The 23,628-nt window shown below is 35.9% G+C and overlaps 2 protein-coding genes across 6 annotated transcripts in view; one reads left to right on the plus strand and one right to left on the minus strand.

The window, feature by feature from the left end:
• Window positions 1-546: 546 nt before the first annotated feature.
• Glrx2 (glutaredoxin 2) lies at window positions 547-19,592 on the plus strand. Of its 4 annotated transcripts, XM_047521225.1 has the most exons (6): window positions 895-1,085; window positions 4,077-4,140; window positions 7,884-8,060; window positions 8,794-8,923; window positions 9,279-9,314; window positions 19,485-19,592. In XM_047521225.1, exons 1-4 carry the CDS (start codon window positions 967-969, stop codon window positions 8,920-8,922), a joined length of 489 nt encoding a protein of 162 aa, XP_047377181.1. In that variant the 5' UTR covers window positions 895-966; the 3' UTR covers window position 8,923; window positions 9,279-9,314; window positions 19,485-19,592. The 4 variants fall into 4 exon arrangements, with proteins under 4 accessions (XP_047377183.1, XP_047377181.1, XP_047377180.1 ...); XM_047521227.1 differs by lacking the exons at window positions 895-1,085; window positions 9,279-9,314; window positions 19,485-19,592 and adding an exon at window positions 547-693 and having other exon boundaries at window positions 8,794-9,059; XM_047521224.1 differs by lacking the exons at window positions 9,279-9,314; window positions 19,485-19,592 and having other exon boundaries at window positions 8,794-9,059.
• Ro60 (Ro60, Y RNA binding protein) overlaps window positions 14,820-23,628 on the minus strand; it is a 31,769-nt gene continuing 22,960 nt past the window's right edge. Inside the window, exons 6-9 of one of the 2 annotated variants that reach the window (XM_047521217.1) lie at window positions 20,835-20,951; window positions 20,131-20,244; window positions 19,467-19,613; window positions 14,820-17,663 (exon numbers count right to left, since the gene is read on the minus strand). In XM_047521217.1, coding sequence (XP_047377173.1) covers window positions 17,511-17,663; window positions 19,467-19,613; window positions 20,131-20,244; window positions 20,835-20,951 — 531 coding nt within the window. In that variant the 3' untranslated portion in view covers window positions 14,820-17,510. The remainder of the gene's footprint in view (window positions 17,664-19,466; window positions 19,614-20,130; window positions 20,245-20,834; window positions 20,952-23,628) is intronic. The other variant, XM_047521218.1, reaches the window with a different exon arrangement.

A 23,628-nucleotide genomic window follows, 5' to 3' on the forward strand; every position in this document is an offset into this window, starting at 1 on the left:
GGAAACGTAGGAAATGAACTGCCAGAAACAAAAATTCTATTTTTGTGCCATGGTAACTTGAATCTTTACTTCAGCACAAAGGACCCCAAACGATCTGGATTGTTTTAATATTGTTTAGAAGTTTAGACATACCCCTTGACCTTTGACTGACAGGTTTCAGCGTCCTCAGTAGATAAATACAGAAACGCATAAAGGGCCATTATTACATCACTGAGTAGCTTAGACAATCTTGTCCTTAACAGCTCTTGCCCATTTTCAAAGTCATCAGGAAACATCTCTGGGCTATTTTGTTTCCTAGCTTCATTTTTATCTTGAAAACACAATCTTTGCTTTCTTTGAAAGGACCGTCCAACACTGGATTGCGTTTTTTCTTCCAACTGCGTGTAAAATCCAATATCCCCATGAGGTATATGGGCTTTGGCTCCATGACCTAATTTGAAGATGGCCTTCAGCCTTATTTCACCCACACGGAAAACCTGCCCGACAGGAACTTGTGACCGTGCTGCCATCCTCATGTAAACATCCCAGGCACTTTGATTCTATTTCGGACACTTAGTATTTTCCTTCTTGGTCCCGCCAGCATGTTGGCCACCACCCTCCTGCACGGTTTCCGCGTGCCTGTGGGCCTTTACGAGCTTCCCAAGCCCTAAAAGCATCAGGAGCGGGGTTAGGGCGCAGCCCGGAGGTCCGCAGGTGAGCAAGCAGGTCGCTCGGAACCGAGACTCGCACGTGGCCGCGCCTCGCGGGTCCTGCGCTCCGGGCCGCCCGCTCTCCCACCGCCCCGAGGCCGGACGCGCGAAGGCGCCTATGAGACCGGCGGCGGCGCGGACAGCCCGGCGGGGCGGGGCCGGGTGGTCCCGGCGGCGCCGCGGCCGGGCGGGCAGGGGCGGGGCCGGCCGGGGAAGGCGGGCTCTGCGGCGCCGCGGTCCCCAGCGCCTCCGCTCGCGGCTGTGCGGAGGTCTCACCATGCCCTGGCGTTGCGCGGTGTCGGCGGGGACGCGGCTGATCCGGAGCGGGAGCGGCTCTGCAGGGCGGCACAGCGGGGCGGCGGGAGCCCACAGAGCTGCAGGAGCTGCGGCCCCTGGGTACGCGGCAGGGCTGCAGGACAGGCCCTGCGCGCGCGGAGGCCTCGCGGGGACTTGGATGAAGCGGGTGGCTGGGGCTTCCTCCCGCGCGGGGTGGGCGACTGGGGCCCTCGAGCGGGCGCTGAGTCCTCCCCAGCGGAGGCCCAGGATGCAAGGGGAAGCGGTGTCCTCAGCGGTTTTATCGATTTAAGGATCCCGGGACGCCTAGGTTGAAAGTACTCGAGTCGTACTGGCTTGGTCCACCCTACTGTGGGTTACTAGATAAAAACACAAGACGCCCTAATGATTTGCAGTTTCACATAAACAGCGAATGAATCTTAGTATAACCATGTCCTAAGTATGGCACTGGACCTACTGAAAACGAAGGGTATTCATCGTTGTAATTTAATCGATCGCCCTTTGTTAAACCTGGCAAACCTTACCGCAGGAAGTGAAGGTGAGGATCCTACTAAATGACCAAGGCTTTGAGGATAGCGACTGTGACATTCACGTAGATGTTACCGGTTGCCTCTGACTGGAACACGCCAATGTTTCCGTTCTTACCCTGTTTGGAGTACCCGGCGGCAGCCAGACTGGCGGCCAAGACCCACTGACTGCCCTGGCTGATATTGAGTCCGCCCACGCCACAGGTGTCTGTTCAGTCAGAGGCTACCTGGGGTCTTCCAGGGCCCATCCATCCTTGGGCCTTGTAATCTTTCCTTATAGATGATCTAGGAACTACTTTTGCAAGATTGTAGGGACTTTGCAGAAGGAGCTACAGAGCCTCTCCTGAAAGCGCTAATCACTATTTGATTGACAGGTCCTTGAGGCCCAGTGGTTCCCTAGTGTATATATCGCAGATATATATAGCACTTTACTATTTACTGCTGAATAGATGCTTTATCAAATTAGTAGGCTTTTTATCAATGCTGAAGTGAAATGATTAGTGTGCAGTTACTTCCTCCGTGGATGTCCCTTTCCTTAAAAGCTGATTTTAGCTTTTAGGAAGCTCAACTAGAAATTGAAGGGGAAGGGTACCTTCCAGAAATTTGACAGGGAAGCAGGTGATATCTTAGAGTACATCTAGCTCTCTCCCTAGCCAAGAAAACATTCTCAGGAAAGTTCTACTGGAGCTACTACTTCAGTAGTAAATGCCTTAGTAGATGGTTTGGGGATGACAGTTGAGTACCCCACGTGAGATGAAAGGGACTTGTTTTCTTAGTTGATAAGCCAAATAAAACTGCAAATTTATCCTATCTAGAGTTCCTTAGGTCCAGGCCAGCACCGACTGCCTAGCCTTTTCTGTTTAGTCTTTACAAACTCAGTTTTTTCTTCTCAAAGCTGCCGCCTCCTCATCTAAGGATAACATGTACTTGAAAAAGTCATTTAAAAGGGAATCTCCTAAAACAGGACTAAAATTTCATGCTGTACAATTTTTAAAATTTTTTTTATATGTTGATAGACCTTTGTTTTATTCATTTATTTATATGTGGTTCTGAGAATCCACCCCAGTGCCTCACACATGCTAGGCAAGTGCTCTACCACTGAGCCATAACCCCAGCCCCACTATACAATTCTTTTAAAAAAAGAAAAAGCTTTGCCGTTTGTGGTGTTGCACACTTGTCATTCCAGGGACTCAGGAGGCTGAGACAGGAGGATCACAACTTTGAGGCCAGCCTCAGTAACTTAGCAAGGCCCTAAACAACTTAGGAGAACCTGTCTCAAAAATAAAAAAATAAAAAGGGCTGGGGATGTGGTTCAGTACTTAGGTGATCCTGGGTTCAAACCCCAGTACAAAAAAAAAAAAGCAAGCTTTGGAACCTTTGAAATATGACATTCATATAACAACTAAAAATAGTTTAATTTTATATTTAGTGACATTTTTATTTTAAATAACTCATGAAGAATGGAGCATTGATTTGGATGGGAGCATTTTTCTCTTATCAAAATTTGAATTTTGCAATATAATAATAAGGAAAACATTTAAAAATAATATTTGAGCTTTCAGTTCTTTGTTCTACTCTCTCTCTTTTTTCCAAGACAGAATTGCCCAGGCTGACCTTGAACTTGAGATCCTCCTGTCTCAGTAGCTGGAATTCCAATCTATGCCACTATACCCAGCTTATCCTACTTTATTACTCCTAAGATTTTAAAATAGTTGTCTTAGAAAACATTTGTTATATCAATTCTTTTTAAAAGATTAGTGATTTCATTCTGCAATTAGTTTGCATCATGATGTCTGATTTGCTTCTACAATGCAGTCAAGCATGGCTGAATAAAAAAGATGAGTGGATAAGGGAAAGAAAGGTTCTAGGGCTAAGAAGAGAGATAAGTTGATGTTTAACTGGTCAGTTTTTAGTGACTATTTTCCTGTTCATGAATGCCTCCTTTTACAAGCTCCCAACAGCTGGGTTTTAGACAATAAATATTGAGATAATCAGGAACTAATAACAGTAATATCAAATGTTTTTGAACTTTACTGTGCAGAAGGCACAGTTCTGTTTTCTGCATATAAACTTATTTAATCCTCACAAAACTCTTTGAGGTGAGAATGATTCTTGTTCATCAGATTTTTGTGGATTGGAAAATGTAAGAGCTGTAGAACCTTGTTCAGTTACCTATTTTTCTTAAAATTCTTGAATCTTTTTGTGAGTTCATTGCTTCAGATGTTCATGGAATTTTTGCACATTTTAAAGAAATGAAAACCATGTGTTTTAACCCATGGTCAGGCCATCCATAGGACAGAATGTTTGAAATTTGGTGATTATGGATTTATGAGAAAGGTTGTACTGAATTTTAAATACAGTAAATGTGATTTTATCAAGTGAATAAGGACCATAGTTAAGAACACAGGTCCTTTTGGTTTTAGTAACCTAATGCTTTGTAAATAAATTGATAATTAAAACTTTTTTCTATTTTATGTATTTGAATGCTTATATTTAAGGTTTTGAAATGGAACTTGTGGTAGATTATCATTTAATGAACTGCATTGCCTTTTAAAATTCCTTTTAGGATGGGAAACAGCACATCATCATCTTTGGGGAAGTCAGAAACTACTCCTGTGAACCAAATCCAAGTGAGTGTTGTGGGAGGTACAGAAAAAAATTTTTTTCCTCTTCAGAAGAATTGTCTTACTCATTTACTATGCATATTTGCTGTCCAGACATGACAAGTTCAGCAAATGAATTCCTAAATGGATATTTATTTTGAAATCTGTTATCATAATTTATGTGGCAAAGAAGCCCTACATCATTTTGGTAGTCAGAATTTATGAGATTTCTTTATTTTGGTACCAAGGATTGAATCCAGAGACACTTAACCGCTGAACCACATCCCCAGCCATTTTATATTCGGAGATACAGGGTTTCACTCACTTGCTTAGGCTGGCTTTGAACTTGAGTCTTCTGCCTTAGCCTCCCTCCTGAGTCGCTGGGATTACAGGCATGTGCCACTGCACCTGGCTGAGATTTATTCTTGTTGGAATTTATACTCCATCAAAGAGTATACTCCAGGTTGGATCTCTAAGGCTGTTATCTTTCATCATACCCACGTCAAGCCCACGGTTGACCCAGTCAAGCTGTCCATAGTCAGGGGGACTGTTTAATTTTGACCTGGGCAGTTAATAGCTTTCTTTCTTTCTTTTCCCTTTTTTTTTTTTTTTTTGTTATACCCAGTTACATTTTATTTCAGGGAAAGCATAAGATCAAAACTAGCTGAAGGAAAAGATACAGAGAACAGATTTTTCAAGGGTGCTAAATATGAAATTCTCATTGCCCTCAGAATGCTTTACTCTTCTGGTACTGACGGTGACATCTGTTGAGTATTGTCAAACAGGGAAGGTCGTCTGAGATTCAATGTCCAGGGTTTTTACTGAAGCTTCATTACTTAGGGTGTGGGTGATGGATTTGTTGTCCAACTGGTTGAACTTAGGTCCAGCCCCAACTCCATTCTTTGAAGGTCAGGTTTTCTAACCTGGTCTAGGGGCCTGCCATGCATTACCTGCTTAGCACAAACATCAGGTGTGGGCTGAGAGTCCCTTCACCCACCATAAATAACAAAGACACTCATGTCACTCAAGAAATTCCAAAGGTTTAAGGGCTTATCTCCAGGGACAAAGGCCATACCTCTGTTTGGGCAAAATCAAATTCTTTATTAAAACCTTTTTTTTGTTTTTTTTGTTTTTTTTTTGTACCAGGGATTGATCCCAGGGGTGCTTAACCACCAAGCCACATCCACAGCCCTTTTTTATATTTTATTAGAGACAGATCTCGCCAAGTTGCTTAGGACTTCACCAAGTTGCTGAGCCTGGGTTTGAACTCATGAGCATCCTGCCTCAGCCTCCGGAGTCAGTGGGATTACAGGCATGCGCCCCCGTGTCCAGCTTACTAACCTTTTATCTACTTATAAAAAATAGTAGCTACTCAGAGTACAGTGCATGTTATGTGTAATAGCTATCATAACACTGAACCTAGCATACAGTAGTTACTGCATAGATGATTCAGGGATCTGTATACTTCTGTGTTCTTGCTTTCTTCTCTTTCATGGTCAATCTTAGTTAATTCTGCCTCAGAAAAACTTTCCCATATGTATGCATATTTTTCTTCCCAGTAGCTTATAAAACATTCCCATTGTTTTATTTCTCTCTCTTCTTTACCACCTTCTACCACCACATACAAAAAATTCTGCCCTGGTGGTCAGAGGTGTAGTGGTAGAGAGCTTGCCTAGCATGCTTGAAGCTTTGGGTTTGATCCCCAGCACTGAAAAAGATAAAAAAAAAAAAAAAAAAAAAAAAAAAAAAATCTGTATTTAGTTGAATTCATGGCTGTTGAATGTAATGGCAAGGGTGGAAACTTACTGTGAGGGGATTGCCTCTTTTTTTGGGGGGGTGGTACCAGGGATTGAACTCAAGGGCACTTGGCCACTGAACCACATCAGCCCTATTTTGTATTTTATTAGAGACGGGGTCTCACTGAGTTGATTAGCACTTCACTTTTACTAAGACTGACTTTGAACTTGGTCCTCCTGCCTCAGCTTCTGGAGCCACTGGGATTACAGGTGTGCTCGCCACACTGCTGGGCTGGGATTGCCTCTTAAAATAAAAATAGACCATGATGGTTCAGGAAAACCTGGCACTGTCACCTTGAGTTCCAGCTCACTCTGGAATCATCTCATCCAAATCATGGCCTCAGTGAACCTATAACCCAAGGCATCATGGTGGAGGCAACACGTCTGGTTTTGGTGTTGTGAGGGGGTTAGGTCAAATCCAAGTATTGCAAACTTCTCAATCTGTTTTGTCATCTGTAAAATGGATTAATACATCTCTGGTATGGCTGGCCCTTCCTGAGAATTTTACACCAAGTATTATGAGAAAGCATTAAAAATAAGCTGGGTGCATTGGCCCATGCCTGGAGGGTGAAGCAGAAGGATTTGAGTTAAAAGCTAGCCTCAGCAACTTAGCAAGACCCTAAGCAATTTAGACCTTGTCTCAAAAAATTAAAAGGGCTGGGGATATAGCTCAGTGGTTAAGTACCCCTGGGTTCAATCTCCCCAAAACAGATCAGCTTATAGTTATGCTGTATGACTCAGGACTCTTCTAACACCCAAGGGTGGGTGTAACTTCTGAAGTACTTTGGGTATTCTATGTTGTTTTCCACCTTCATCATCAAGGTGCTTATGACTCATATAAGAACAATCTACAAACATGCCTAAGTGCCAAACCTATCTGTTTAAAATCTTTTCAAGGACCAGGATATCAAAATATTTAGAAACAAAGAACAAAAAACAAACTTTAAGGGTCATGTAGATACACAGCATTCTCAGGCTTATTGGTTAAAGTTCAGGAGAGTAATTTCCAAACCAGGCTGGTATTATAAGAACCATTGTAGATTTAAAAAAAAAATAGTTTCTGACCTCTGCTTCAAACCCACTGAATCAGCATTTCTGGAAGTAGCTTTTCCAGGACCAATAATATAAGAATTCCTTATCAATATAGTGCCGACAGCTCTGTACTACAAAGATATATAGGACTGAATGGAAGTGGAGGAGGAAGCTGTTGTCTATACCTGGATTAGTGAAAGCCTCGTTTTAAGGAGAAATAACATCATTGAAAGTTATTAAGAGGTAAGGAGTTAATTCCTTTTAACACCTGCTTTTGAGAAGCAGTGTAACAGAGATTACATGTCTAGACTATGGAGTGAGATTTGCCTGAGCTCAAATCTCAGTTCATCTATTGATAGCTGAGGACCATTAAGTTTTTTATCTACCTCTGTGCTCATTTTCTTTTGATACTGAGGATTGAACCCAGGGGCACTTAACCATTGAACCAGTCCTTTTTTTCATTTTGAGACAGGGTCTCACTAAATTGCCTGTGGCCTTGCTAAATTACTGAGCCTCAGCCTTCGCAGCTGCTGGGATTACAGGCATGTACTACCACGCCTGGCTGTGCCTCATTTTCTTCACCTGCAAAACTGAGAAAATAGGACCTACTTCAGTATTAGTTAGTCTTCAATGATCTAGTAAAGTGTTGAGAATAGTGCTCTGCACACCTAAGTGTTGGCTGTTCACAAATTGACTTTATTGTTACTTGTTAGTGTCATTACTATTCCTTGCCAGGCACTTTCTATTTGTTACATCTTTGCTTCTTCTAACATCCCTTTGAAATGAATAATATCCTCCTTTGCAGATGTTAAAACAGATGATATCTAGTTTGATTCCCGAGTTGTGAGACCTGTAAAATTCACTTTTTCCACTCTATTACCAATTTCTTTCTAAAAGGTAATGTTCAGAATTAAAATGATTTTCTTTTTGGTCTTGTTTCAGGAAACAATTTCTGATAATTGTGTAGTGATTTTCTCAAAAACATCCTGTTCTTACTGTACCATGGCAAAAAAGATCTTCCATGACATGAATGTCAATTATAAAGCAGTGGAATTGGACATGCTTGAATATGGGAGCCAGTTTCAAGATGCTCTTCACAAAATGACTGGTGAAAGAACTGTGAGTATATCCACAGCTGTGCAATCATAATAAGTGGAGACTTGGATCACCTAGAGACTAGATTTTGTGTTAGGAAAAGTGAGCCAGATGTTCTCTGAAGATCTTATAAGGATAAATGGCAAATTTGGAAACCAGAGTCTTGTAATAGGGAAAAGCAGAGTTAATTCATTTTATTTTTATTTTTACTGTGTGCTTGCTTGGGCATTGGGATTATAGGGGATGATGTGTTATAAGCACTTATCTATGGTTAAGGTCCTCTTTCAAGATAAAGGTATTATTCCTTTTTTTATTTGGACAGTACAAAGCGGGATCAGTCTTCAGTTACTGTGCTAATAGGAATGCTTTCCTCCTCTATGTTTACTCTTTATGGATTTTTCTAATATGCAACACCAAAAAATACACAATGTTGCCATTTTCCTCTTTTATGTTTGAATGGAAGTTTATGGTATACTTTTCCCCTTTAGTGAATATATGTAAGAAAAAACTACTTGAACATTAAATACTTTTAGTTTTTTATTACATACCATAGTGATCATGAGGAAGGCCTTTAGAATCAGATTTTCCTGAATTTGAATCAGCTCATTTCATGATTGTCATCTTGGGCACATTCTTCATTTTCCTCCAAAATCAGGCTAAAAATAGTACTCAAGTATGAATGTCAGCAATTATCAGAAATGATTTCATACTTCTGACAATAAGGTTAGGCCTAATTTATCTTTTATTTTTCTAACAGGTTCCAAGAATATTTGTCAATGGAACTTTTATTGGAGGTGCAACTGACACTCAGAGGCTTCATAAAGAAGGGAAATTGCTACCACTAGTTCATCAATGTTATTTAAAAAAGAGGAAAGAATTTCAGTAATGTAGGTACTCACTATGAATAGTAATATTAATGTGACAATACCTGATAATGTCTTTTAAATATTTGAGGATGTTTTAAATATGTGAATTATCTTCATGATTAAAAATAATGAAAAATAAATTGCTGTGGAAACCTCATCTTAATTGCCAATTCTTGAGTAAGAGATGGTATTTATAACTAAAGGGGTGGAGTTGTATCATAAAAATGCATTTAATTAGGAATTTATATATGAATTTTACAGCCAAGAGCTAGGAGGTAATAAGCATTTGAAATTCTTCATTCCCTACAGCATTCAGAAGTTAACTCCTTACCTTGTGCAGCTTTTATTAGTAAGAATTGATGTGATTTTCTTTCAGATTTAAGGTTCTCACTGAAAACAGTTGTGAAATCAGGTAAGGATATCTTCTACCATATTGTGAAAAGCCTTCACACTCTACTTCTAGAGCAAAAGACAAACTAAAATTCGTAGGATGGAATGAATTTTACCTTAGGGAAACCAAATTACTCATTTAATGACAGAAGTGTTCCAGGGAACAGAAATTAAAAGGAGGAAGATTTCAGCATTGTATAAAGATGACCTTTTGAAAACAGTTCAGAAATGAATTCAGAGGCACTTTTCCATTGAGTTACATCCCTAGCCTTTTACTTCTTATTTTGAGACAGGGTCTTGTTAAATTGTCTAGGCTGGCCTCAAACTTGTAATAATTCTGCCTCAGGCTCCCCAGTTGCAGGAATTACAGGCATGTGCCAATGTGCCTAGTTCTTGATTTTAAATACTGAACTGTCAAACTGTCCAAATATTTTAAGGTTTTGGTGAGCATATTCTGATGCAACTTGCTCTCACCGTTTGGCATTATGCTGTATCTCAAGACCTTAAAACTTTTCAGGAAAGTTTCACAGGAATTTTGATAATTTCTACAAATTACTTGCCTAGTTCATTATTTTTGTTAACATAACTTTTCCCCAAAACAACTGAGTTAATCTTTTCATAAAAAATTGTTTAAAACTTAAGAATTTTACTAAATCTGTCTTGATCTGTACTTAGAGCTCTACTGGAAAAGAATTCTCAGCCATAACACTTTAATTAAATAATACTTATATGCAATTAGAGGCATTAAAAGGACAATATCAATTATCAAAACATAATTTTACCTTGTTTAGTTATTAAATACTTAGATATAGAGCCTTAGATATAGGGCCTTAGTTATAGAGCATATTATATAGCCTTAAAGTTCTTTTTTTTTAAATAAATAAGACAGACATTTATATGATGTGCATAGTATTTATTTGGTACCCCATCAGTTTCTACAATAATAAACAGGTCGAAAATAGTTCACATAATGCCCACCTGTACTCCACATCAAAAATGAATTACAGGTTGAGCATCTCTAATCCAAACATCCAAAATCTGAAATGCTCCAGAATTGGACACTTTGTGGGCCTGGACATGACACCACAAATGAAAAATTCCATATGTGACGACAGGTCACAATCGAAATGCAGGTGCATTAATAGTATTATATAAAATTACCTTAAGACTATGGGTATATGAAATATCCTCCAAATATTACTTCTATGTATATGCAAATATTCCAAAATCTTGAAAAATCCCAAATGCTTCTGTCCTAAGTATGTCAGATAAGGGATACTCAACCTATATTCAGTAGGGTATTTTGCAAGGCTGGAAAGCAGTCAAGATTTCACAGTAGTGGTGAAAACTTTGATCATGAAATAAATTTAATCATTAACATATTCATCCATCCCAATCAGAAAACTGCAAAGTTACATTGGGTGTATTATTTACAGTGAAAACTTGGAAGACTTGACAAAGCATCTATCAACAAACCTAGAAAACTTCCCGTGGCCCCCCACTTAAGGATTCTTTCCTTTGAAATGAAATAAACACCAAACATGTTTGATAAACGTCAAACTTTATATACCTTTAAGCACCAGCTTGACAACTGAAAGTATTCTTTCAGTTTTATAAAATATTCCTGCTTTGAAAGGCAAAGAGAACATAAAAATGTGAATGTAATTATATCACTGACCTGGATATTATTATTGCAATGGTCTTAATGTTTTAATCTATATTCACTTCTTTGAATTTGTAGGTTTGAAACAAAACATTTGCTATCTGTTTCAAAATATTCCCTTAAAAATCATTTTTGGAACTGTACAACTGTATTTTTCATTCATAATGTTAAAATATACAGCTTGGTCCATGGAGGTCATGTTACAGTCATAAAATTCAGCTTCTTGGATAACTGGTTATACAAAACAATAAAAAACATTAAACTACCATAAAATATTACTGATGTTAACAGTCACATATGTATAACACATCAGTGTACCCAGAGTATCTTATTGAGTGTTTAAATTACTAATGTACAATCAGGTTTTAAACTTAACAGTTAAATTCTCATTCACTATGTAAAATTAAAAGGTCTAAAAGATTCTTTGAATTCTGTACTTCAGAAACATTAGAACACTATTAAGGCATTACTTAATAAACAGACCCCAAAGAAAGTAACTAGTATGCCTGTATAGGAGAGCTAGTCATATTTTAAGGCAGTCAAAAGGGTCATTTTTTCACTTTAAGGCTCTTACATTTAAATTGATTCTATGCAGACATCAGTCTGAATAATTTAAATATTTATCAAACAACCAATTAAGGACTCAGCCTTAAATAAAGCAAATGGACAGTTTGGAATTAGATTATAACACTCCCACTTCCACCCTCCCCCTTAAGATGATTCCATATATCTCATCCCTTTGGATAATTTCATACTCACAAACTGGCAATAAAAATAAGAAAATTGAACTCAAATTTATGTCTTGTCACATCATACCAAATTATATATATAGTTTATATTTAGAGTAATAGTGCAATAAAAATGTTTTTCCTCATTACTATCCACTAATTGTATAACATTTTAAATTTAATTTGGTTATGTAGGGATTCTAAAGTTTACATTGCAAATAAAATCTAATAGGTATTTTAAACAGAGGTTTCAGTAATGTTTGGATACACTATTCCAACAATTACCTGTGGTAATATTATATACAAAATAGCAAAATTTTAACTTCATTCACTACCCTTGATAGTCCAAATGTTCATTAAGTGAAACCAGTAGAAATGTTAACTTATTTGCTATTTGGTTAAGTATAGATTTCTGCTAACTTATAAAGTGCAGAAATTTAAATGTTTTAAAATTAAAAACTAAATGTCACCTATGTTCATTAAATAAATATGAATATAAGCACTAAGTAAAATAGAAGCAAGAAGAAAACACTCTTTAGGATGTGAAACAAGCTTTTGTGGATTTTCATTGTATTTAAAAATTCATTCTCATTTTAAATTATCACCTAAATTTCAGGAACAGAATTCTGCATCATATTCACTTTTTTTTTTTGGTGCTGGGGATTGAACCCAGGGACTTGTGCATGTGAGGTAGGCACTCTACCAACTGAGCTATATCCCCAGCCCACATTCACTTTTCTACCACTTCCCAATATACCTTGGTATTTTCAGTGATTAGGAAAGTGTGCTATTTATTATAATTTTATTCAAAAAGTATCTTAGCTACATTAGTTTTCTACATAAAAATATTATCTTAGAGTTAACTTTAAAAAATTAATTCCATAATTTTTCAGAAAGCCAAATAAAAATGTACCAATTAAAAAACATTTAATTTCAATACAAGTTGTTATTATTTTTTTTTTGCAGTACTGGGGTTCGAACTCAGGGCCTTGTGCTTGCAAGGCAAGCACTCTACCAGCTGAGCTATCTCCCCAGCCCTCAATACAAGTTATTTACAAGGCTTTTTATGCTATAAGCTGTGTGTGTTTATGGCAGGGTGCAGGGGAGATACTCAGTGAAACATTTAATAAGCCAAGGATTTGACATTAGTCTTTACAGTTATGGAAATATGAATTGAGATATGCTATTTTCTTAAACAGTAATTAATTACTTTTCATTTTTGGTTGAACCCAGGGCACTGTACCACCAAGCTATGTTCCCAGCTCTTTTTGTTTGAGATAGGGTCTTGCCTCTTGTTGAGGGCATGTGCCAAGTTGCTGAGGCTGGTTTCAAACTTTTGATCCTCCTCTCCGCATCCCAAGTCACTGGGATTATAGCCAACGCACTTGGCTAGAGTAGTTAAATTATTTTCCTACACGTGCTTAAGCACTAGAGGAATTCCCTTCAATGCAGGTAGGTATATCTATAATTACAAATGGTGAATCACTGATTTTACTGAATGACCCCACAATTTCTGGAAACATCTGATACCTTGTTATAATATAACTTGATTTGGAGAGCGAATATACCAATCTGGTTATTGTTTCAAGAGACCTGCCATTATTAATTTGAAAAAAAATATGATCTTAAATCTGTATGAAACAAAAAGCCTGCAAGACATTTACCTCACTTAAATTTGGGTGACTTTCCTGTCATTTAATTACCTAGGTAGATAAGACTAGAAAAGGATGACAAAAATATAAGAAAAAAGGATTTTTAAAAGGAAAAAAAGATAAAAAGAATTTTCCATTAAAATAAGGGAGCAGACATCAGGCACATACCAAGTAAAATCCAAACAATAAATACTAATTTCGTAGCTTACTCTATCAGTTTTTCTTCGTCTTTCTTGTGCATGTTTATATTGAGGGTATATTACAGTACCTTAAATCACCCCAATCTGTGCTGTGGTCAAGACTAGACTTGAAAAAAGTGACAATGATATCTTAAGGTCAAAGTGAAACTCAACAAGAGATTATCATGATTTAGCCTTCATCTACTGTTTAGATATAACTTTACCACCTTTTAAACATCTCACTTGCCAGACCCTCAAATTTAATCAGTAATTCTGCCTTATCTTTCCAAAACATGTATTTTTTTTGCAAAATCTAGGAAAAAAACAGAACCCCAATAATGGCATTTCATCATTCATAGACTTGTTATTTTAGAAGCTCATACAAATGTTTAATAGCATCTTCTTAGAATATGGGTTTTTTATCTATCCAAGAGGATGTTAGTTAGAATATATTTCTTCCTTTAAAAAGTAGTGAATTTTTAGTCAATACTTCATCTGTGAAAATCTTTCTTCTACATTTTTCCACTCTAAACAGCAACGTTTAAAAAAATTATTTGGTCTAATGAACTAGTTTCCTAAAACATTTTAATCCCTCAAAACTCATTTGTTAAGAATTTGTGTGTGTGTGTGTGTGTGTGTGTGTGTGTATGTATGTGTGGTGCTGGGGACTGAACCCAGGGCCTTGTGCATGCAAGGCAAGTACTCTACCAATGGAGCTATATCCCCAGCCCCAAGAATATTTTTAATTAAAAAAGTTCTAACTAGTATTGTGAACCCTCTTCCCAGTTTTAATTTTTAAATAACGAATCACTAATTCTTCTATGATCCAAGCATCAGAAATGTTACTTTATGAAAATTACAAGAACTGAATCACAATAGGTTAAATTGGGTTACAGCCACACAGTGAGAAAGCAAAAAAGAGGATCCAATGGGGTAACGCTAAATTTCATTCACTACCCTAGGCCACACTAACATTCTCTTAAAATAGTTCCTTAACTAATGTAACAGTCTTAATAAATAGAATTTCCAAGGAATTTCAACTAATAAGAAAAGGTGAGACTGTAAGGTTAATTTTTTATTTTATAATTACAACTATATTTTGGAAATATGTAATCACCCAGGAAGTAAAGTTTATTTTTAGGGACACCTGCCCACTGAGCTACATCCCCAGCCCTTTTTAGGACAGGGTCTTGCTAAGTTGCTGAGACTGGCTTTGAACTTTTGATCCTCCTGCCTCAGCCTCTCAAGCTGCTGGGATTACAGATGTGCACCACCACACCCAGCTTAGGAATTTTTAAAAAAATTTTTTTGGTTGTAGATGGACATGATACCTTTATTTTATTTATTTTTTATGTGGTGCTCAGGATCAAACTCAGTGCCTCACAAATGCTAGGCAAGTGCTCTGCCACTGAGCTCCAGCTCCAGCTCATTAGGATTGCTTTTAAAAGCAATATTTCCCTAAATATTAATGTAACAGTAATCCTAGAAAATAAAGCTTGTTTATCACTCAAGTACATCCTATTTATAATAAGGTAAAGTCTTTTATAGGACTGTTATACAGCAACATAACTTATTAAAACATTAATTGTGCCTGAGGATTACTATGAATTAAAAATGATACGTGTTTACATCTGTTTTTCTGTTCTTAAAGCAATCATGTATATATACTTCCTTAAAAGTTTTCCATTTTATGAGAATAATTCTATTATTCTAATTCAGTGTTCCCTTGCTGTGGGGAGTGAAAAGTGGAATGGGAATTGAAGAGACTAAGATTTGTGGGTCACTTATAGTGCTTGAGAATCAAATTCTGTATTGAATCTGGGGTCTCCAGCCAAAATTCAAAAGTTAGTTTTTAAGTTTCTAGGATTTCATTCAAGCTCTAAAGTGTCATGATTTGAAATTGTTAAATTATTTAAAATTATGTTCTCTGGTAGTTTGTTTTCCTTTCATATTTGTCTTTCTTAAATCTTACTCTCATCCATTTAATTAGACCTATCTAAATGCTTCAAAAAGTCACCTCTAATACATTTTCCTGATGGGTTTAATATTAGATCCTAGATATACTATATTTGTATGAAAGTTCTATTTAAATAGCACATAACTGAAGAAGTAAACATTTATATTATATTCTATTTAACAGTTCTATTATGAATAAAAAGATCATATTATTTTTAATTTTGGAAGATCCTGGATTCTTCAAATTTGATCTGAATATAATACCATATCAAAAGTGGCTGTTAAATTCATCCCATACCTGATAGAGGGTTAAAACCAGAAATGATGTATATGTGGGGTGGGTGGTGTAACTAGCTTTGTGGACCAAAAATCTCTCAGGTAAATAAGTGCTACTAGTATTAAAAACTGCTATTAGTTGCCTTGCAGGAATGGTTAAATATCAAAGCCAGCATAAATATGCCCAATGCATTTGAAAAAATAAAAACATTTTCTTAATGTTCCCAGAGCCCCAACCTACCATGAAACAGAATATTCAAATCTTCACACTATTAAAGCCCTGCCTTTCCTCCAAAACATAAAATCTATAATCCTCAAGCACATAAAAGATTATAATATATATTACTAGTGTTTTACCTTTAACTACAAATTTAACAGAAGAGCTTTAAAAACCCTAAAAAAAAATCATTTAATATTTAAAGAACAATGCATAAAATGCAAGTGTTACATGTAACAGCTTAGACAACCGTTATAAAATTATGAGAAAGATACGGACATTTCAACAGATTGCTTTAATGTTAAACTTCCTAATGAAGATGGGATACTTGCTCAAGAAAACAATGCATGTTAGTGTAAGGAAAAGGAAATTTAATGCACACAAGCAAAACATAAAAATAGCAATTTCCTACAGACTGGTTAGTTCGTAATGTGCTACTCTTTCAAAAGAGCTGTCTTTCAAATCTGAAGGACATAGCTTGCTTTATTATTTCTTCTCCCTATCAAAAAAGACTGTTCTGCCATAAAAATGGATTGTGGACATGTTTACAATTAAAAAACATTTAAAACCCATTTATAAATGACTAGAAAAAGCAATTAAAAAATTCTTAAGAGTAAGGAAAAGGCTAATCTAGTTATAGTTGAGATTCTAATTGTTATACACTTTAAAGATTATGAATAGGGAACTTAAATACTTGAAATATTATTTCCATTTGTGAGTATGAAAAACAAGAATATGACTACATGAGGCTATGTTATTTAGAGGAAATCACTGTCCAGTTACAGACCTCACTCACAGCAATAAAACAATAAAGAAAACCAATTCCACAGCCAACACAAACTTTAGAGCCTTTTCAGGCCCAGTAACATTCTTAGGGTTTTCCATTGTTTTTCTGCTTGATGGTTAGCAGATTCTACAACTGCAAATAAAACATCAGGAATAAAATATGTTTCATTGAATAAGAAAGCTGTTATTTATATGATCTTAGAAAACTCTGAAAGGGATTTGTAAAACTCATTCACAATTTAATCATGTGTCTTAGTTTTTTAGCCCATATATATAAAAGTTTACAGATGAGTTTCATATTCCATCACAGTTACATGGTCTAGTGCATTTCAGAGTATCTGGATATTATCAGAGCTGTCCTTTTCCAATGAAAACATTTAAGAAAACATTAAGCACTTCTCAAATAAGTAACATGATGTGGAACCGCTCACTTCTGGATATCACCTTTTTGAAGTACAAATGTATTATTCACCAGAGCAAAACTTTTTGACTATTTTATATTATCTATTAACAAAAAGTTCTCTATGAGAGAGAGGAAGCTATAATATCCTGAAGCTACTTCCCAAGAGCTAGTTTAGTAGATAGAACTTCGTGCTCATCTTTATTTTTCCTTCTTCCTATTTTTTTTTTTTTTTTGGTAATGTTACTTTCAACTATGTACATACTGCACTATTATCTTCACTGGATTGAGATTAGGTGGGAAGTAGCTGCATATTTTCAGCGATGGAAATGGACCTCTTAGGTCATGCTGGTGTTTATGGTTAAATCACATCTAATGTGAAATTTCGAATTACATCCAGGGCTCCAGTATCAAAGCCACACATATCCAACATGCCTCTATCATCTGGGTCTGCAATGGTAAAACCATTTGATGTCATTCCACAAACAATCAGTTTAGCTGGAATATTCATTTTCTGTAGGAAAAATACAAAAAAAAAAAAAAAACAAAAAAAAAAACAACCCAGTAAGTACATACGTTATATGTAAGAAAACACAAAGAATTTCCAATATTATAACAATTTTAAATCTCTATACTTTTTATTTAAAAAGCCAGTTTTTAAAAAAAATTGGTTCAATCTTTTAGAGTGTACAAGAGTATAGAACAAAATTGTGTTAAGAACCTACCTGAATTTCCTTGTTCTATATTTTTGTTTTATGGATTCCATAGTACATTTTTAAGTAGACTGGAGACTTTGTAATTATGAAACCTGTTAGGATATTCAGGAGTGCCAGACATTTTTATCAATGTGTATCAAATGTTGGATAATGTGTGTGAATATATATAAATACAAGGAAAAAGGAAATACATCTCTGGGATTATTAACATTTGGTTTATAAGTTTTGTACATACAATATATACATGTTCTACATAAGATCTTTTTTTTTTTTTTTTTTTTTTTGGTACTGGGGATGGAACCCTGGGGCTCTCAACCACTGAGTCACATTCCCAGCCCTTTTATATATTTTATTTAGACACAGGGTTTTGCTGAGTTGCTTAGGGCCTTTCTAAGTTGCTGAGGCTGGCTCTGAACTCACAATCCTCCTGCGTCAGCTTCTCGAGCCACTGGGATCACAGGCGAGTGCCACCATGCCCAGCTCTACATAAGATCTTGTTCTCTACTTCTACATTTATAGTTAAAATAATTGAATATTTGAGATAAACCAATAATCACTGAGTGTAAACTGACAAGACACTACAACGAACTTTTTAAATAATATACATATTGTAATTGTTGTATTGACCCTAAAATTTGGTAAGTACTATTATGTATTGTGACATATATCAGTTAAATAATTTGCTCAGATTCAGGCTCAGGTAGAAGAGAAAGACTCAGGACTCAGACTTCAGGCTGTATTAAATCCATATTCTATTCCCCCTCCTGTGGTTCTCAAAATCACATGCATCACAAGCCCCTGGAAGGCTTGGTAAAACAGTTCCACCTACAGAATTTCTGATTCAGAAGGTGTCAGATAGAGCCTAGGAATGTGCCTTTTAATGAGGTCCCAAGTGGAGCTAAGGCTGCTAGGAGGGAAACCATACTTAGTGGTACCATATTGGAATGTGAGTTACAGAACATTTATATCATGTAAGAAAGTTCAGTCAGGTGTGTGCAGTTATAGAACATTTATGTCATTAAGAAAGCTCAGTCAGGGGCTGGGGTTGTAGCTCAGTGATAGAGCGCTTGCCTAGCATGTGTGAGGCACTGGGTTTGATTCTCAGCACCACGTGTAAATAAATAAAGGTCCATCGATAACTAAAAAAAAATTAAAAAAAAAAAAAAAAAAAGCTCAGTCAAGATGCCTTGACTAGAACATAGGTATGTCCAAAAAACTTAGGGTATAGTTTACAGCTTTGTTTAATTTTATGTAGTTGCTAGCAAATCTCACAAAGGAGACTAACATTTCAAAGAGTACAATGAATCATTAAAAAAAAGGTATATTCAACATAAATATTTTATTACCAAAAATACTGTTTGCAATAGTCTTAGTTAGCACTGCAACTAGTTTAAATAAATAAATTATATATTGTAATCACCACTTTTTATAATTTCAAGAACTGTTGAGTCCATAATTGACACTGGGTTCCTACGCAAAGATTGGAATTACTTTTAGTATGTGTGTGTGTGTGTATGTGTATGTATATATAATTTTTTTTTTTTAAACAATGAAAAAGAATGGAGTATTATTTGGGTGAGAAACAACAGAATCTGTTTTACCTTTCGATACTCCCTCAGAGCAATAGCAGGATGGATGCTTCCAGCGAAGGTCTCATTATCGGTGAATACAATGAAGACATCAGCAGCTGTGTTTGTCTTCTGAGCCCAAATTATTGGAAGAGAGCAATCTGTTCCACCTGCTGGGATCTAACCCAGAAATAAAACATGAATAAGAATAAAGTTGCCCTAGTATCCATAAATGTGTGAAATAATTACTTAAAAATACAATTTTCATGTTATTTTATTTATAGTCTATACACATATATATACCTTCCCTAATAAGCCCATGTATTTTTTGATTTTGTGGCTTCTCACAAGAAGATAAAACAATTTGTTCTTACAGATAAACAGCATGCAAGATGTCAATATAAAATCATTCTATAATATGTATTAAGTAATATTTTTTGTTTTCTTTTTTTTTTTTTTGTACCAGGGATTGAACCCAAAGGCCCTTAACCATAGAGCAACATCCCTTACCCTTACTATTTTGATACAGGGTCTAGCTAAGTTGCTTAGGGCCTTGCTCAGTTAGTTACTGAGACTGGCTTTGAACTTGCAAACCTCAAGCCTCAGTCTCCCAAGATGCTGGGATTACAGGTGTGTGCCATAGTGCCCAAGTACTTTTTTTTTTTTTCATGTTAAGTAAACAATAAAATTTTCTTACCTGACTCATAGCCATTAAAACCTGTTGTAAGGTCATATCTGTAGTCACAGGACATGGTACCATTTCATGTGAAAAAGCAACTATAGAAGAATCTTTTTCTGTTTGTGTGACAACCTGAAAATTAAATGGTAGTAATTTTCAGCAGATTTGGGGGAAGTATATAATACTGAAGTTTATAAACTTCATCTTTATTAGAAAAATAAACCCCACTATGATGCTTGTTTTATTTCTAAATTTACACTACTGTGCAATAATATAGTAATAAGTCAATGGTAATATAGTTTTCAAGGGACTTTTCACAAATACAAATAAGCTGGTTTAAAAAAAAAAGCTGGTTTTCACGATAATCCTTTGAATCAAAGAAAGAATGTATTTTATTAAATTAGGAATAAATCCACAGTTGGGAAAAAAAAAAAAACTCAAACAATTCTCTTGACTCTACATTTTCTGATATTTGCCATTAACTTTTTAAAAATATATATATTTTTATTTTAGCTGTAGATGGACACAATATCTTTATTTTTTTATGTGGTGCTGAGAATTGACCCCAGTGTCTTACCTGTGGTAGGCAAGCACTTTATCACTGAGCTACAACCCCAGCCATTTGTCATTAATTTTTAAGTGTTATCTCCCTTTATAATTTAACACATGGTAAACAATTTCTTAGAGAAGCAAACATTCTTAAAATATTTATGTGTTCTCACCATGCACATTGCTGCAGCAACAGTACTAGCATTGAGTATACTACCCAAAACTCTTTGGTTCATAGAAGCACTGACATCAACAGCCAGCAAGAAACGCTTTCCAGTTGGCTCAACTGTCTACAGAGAAAACAAAATAATCATTAAAAGCAGTCACAGACACTCTAAAATAAGAATTTTATTTCCTTATTTTTCATTCAAAAGAGTCTCTAAGATAAAAGGTCTTCTAATTTTTGATACACCAATTAGATGACGATTTGAAAATGTTTAGTTTGCCAGGTTTGTGGTGCACACCTATAATCACAGTGACTTGGGAGGTGGAGGCAGGAGGATCCCAAGTTCCAGGCCCGCCTCTGCAACTTAGTGAGACCCTATCTCAAAATAAAAAATTAAAAAAGTGGGGGTGGGGATGTAGTTCCCTGGGTTCAATCCCCTGCACTACCAAAAAACCAAAACTAAAAACAACAAAAAAACAAAACCAAAAAAGCTTAGCTCATAATTCAATCCAGGTACAACAAAGGAAATACGAAAATCTAATAATTTCAATGAAAGTTACCATGCTATTTAAAAAAATATTTGTTCTTTAAGGCAAAATGGGAACTTCTAGGAAAAAATTGGTCATTATGGTAAAATGTAGTAAAGAAGTGGCCAGACACCAGGCGCAATGGTACACACTTGTGTACAATTTTAACCATTCCTTTTTTATTTTTTGAAGAGAGTTTTTTTTTTAAATTTTTTTAGTTGTCAATGGACCCTTGTTTATTTGTTTGTTTATATGTGATGCTGAGAATTGAACCCAGTTCCTCACACATACTATGCAAGTGCTCTACCACCAAGCTACAACCCCAGGCCAATTTTAACCATTCTTACATATAGAATTCAGCGGCATTAAGTACATTCACAATGTTGTATAACCATTATTTTTATTTCCAGAACTTTTTCATTATCTTAAATGAAAACTTTATCAATTAACTCATCAGTCCCAACTTTCCCTAATACCTGTGTATTAGGCAGATTCTTTTTATTTTTATTTTGGCTTTGTTTTTGGGTATTGGGGATGGATTGAAACCATGGGGCTTGACCAGGGAACTATATATCTAGTCCTTTTTATTTTTTGACGCAAGGTATAGCTAAGCTGCTGAGGCTGGTCTTCAATCTGTGATCCTCCTGCCTTAGCCTTCCAAGTTGCTGGGATTACAGGTGTGTGCAACTATATCTGGCATCTGGCCACTTCTATACCATTTTTTATCTCCATAAATTTGCCTATTCAGGATACACCACATAATACAATCATATAATACTTGCCCTTTTATGTCTGGTTTGTTTAACTTAGCATGATGTTTTCAAGGTTTATCCATGTTATCATATTTATCAAATTTCACTGCTTTGAAGGCAAAATCATATTCCATTCTATGTGTAATAAAACACTTTATTAATCTTTTGATGAATACTTGGGTTGTTCTGACTTGTGACTATAGTGAATAATGCTGCTATAAATACTGCTATATAAATATCTATTTTGAGTACCTGTGTCAATTATTTAGGGCATATACATAGGGGTAGAAAACTGCTAAATGGAATGGTAACTTTATGTTTGACTTTTTGAGCCCTTGTTTTTTCCTCAGGAGCTGCAACATTTTACATTCTCATTAGTAATACAGTATGATTTAGATTTCTCCACATTCTAACATTTATTTTCTGCTTTTTAATACTAGTCATCCAATTAAGTGTAAAGTGTACATCACTGTGGTTTTCATTTGCATTCCCCTGTTGAATAATGATGATATCTTTTCAAGTTCTTATTGATCATTTAGAAATTTTTGGAAAAAAGTACTTTGCCATTTTTTAATTGGATTATTTATATTTTGCTGTTGGATTCAGGGATTCTTTTTATACATGGACAGTAAACCCTTATCAGATAGATGATCTGCTAATATTTTTTCCCATAGTATAGGTTATTTTTTCACTTTTTTGCTTCTTTTTCCCTGCTGCAGATGGAACCCAGGGACTCACAAATGTTCGGAAAGCACTCTATCATTGAACCAGAACTCTGGTCAGTTTTAGCTCTTAAATCCAAATCCACTGTGAACTATTTTTTATAGTGTAAGGTGCCAGCCTCACTTCATTCTTATGCACATTAATATGCAGTTTTTCCAGCATCATTTGTTGAAGACTGCCTTTGTCCATTGAATCATTTTGAAATCCTTCTCAAAAAAAGAAAAAGAAAAAGAATAATCAACTGACCATACAACAGGATTTGTTTCTGAACTCACAGTATTTTGATTACTGTAGTGTTTTGAAATACCAAAATGTGAGTCCTCCAACTTACTTCTTTCAAAGATCATTTTGGCTACCAGGGGTCACTTGAAATTTCATATGAAATTTACAGTGGGTTTTTCTATTTCTGCAAAATAAGAAAGACATTTGGATTTGAAAGGGACTGTGTTGCACCTGTAAATTGCTTTGGGTAGCACTGTGATCTTCAGTGTTCCAAACTAAAAACATGGATGTTTTCCATTTGTCTTCTTGAGTTTTCTCAACAATGTTTTGCAGTTCTCAGTATATGATCCTTGCGTCTCCTTATATTTATTCCTAACTTTTGTTGTATTTGATGCTATTGTAAATGGAAAAATTTCCTAAATTTCCTTTTCAAATTGTTTGCTGCTACCATGTAGATATACAACTGATCATAACATGTTAATTTCATATGCTGCAACTTTGTTAGAGTTTGCTTGTTTTATAGTTTGGTGTGTGTGTGTGTGTGTGTGTGTGTGTGTGTGTGTGGATTCTTTAGGCT

Source organism: Sciurus carolinensis, chromosome 12 (genome assembly GCF_902686445.1).
Source record: "Sciurus carolinensis chromosome 12, mSciCar1.2, whole genome shotgun sequence".
Classification (NCBI taxonomy): Eukaryota; Metazoa; Chordata; class Mammalia; order Rodentia; family Sciuridae; genus Sciurus; species Sciurus carolinensis.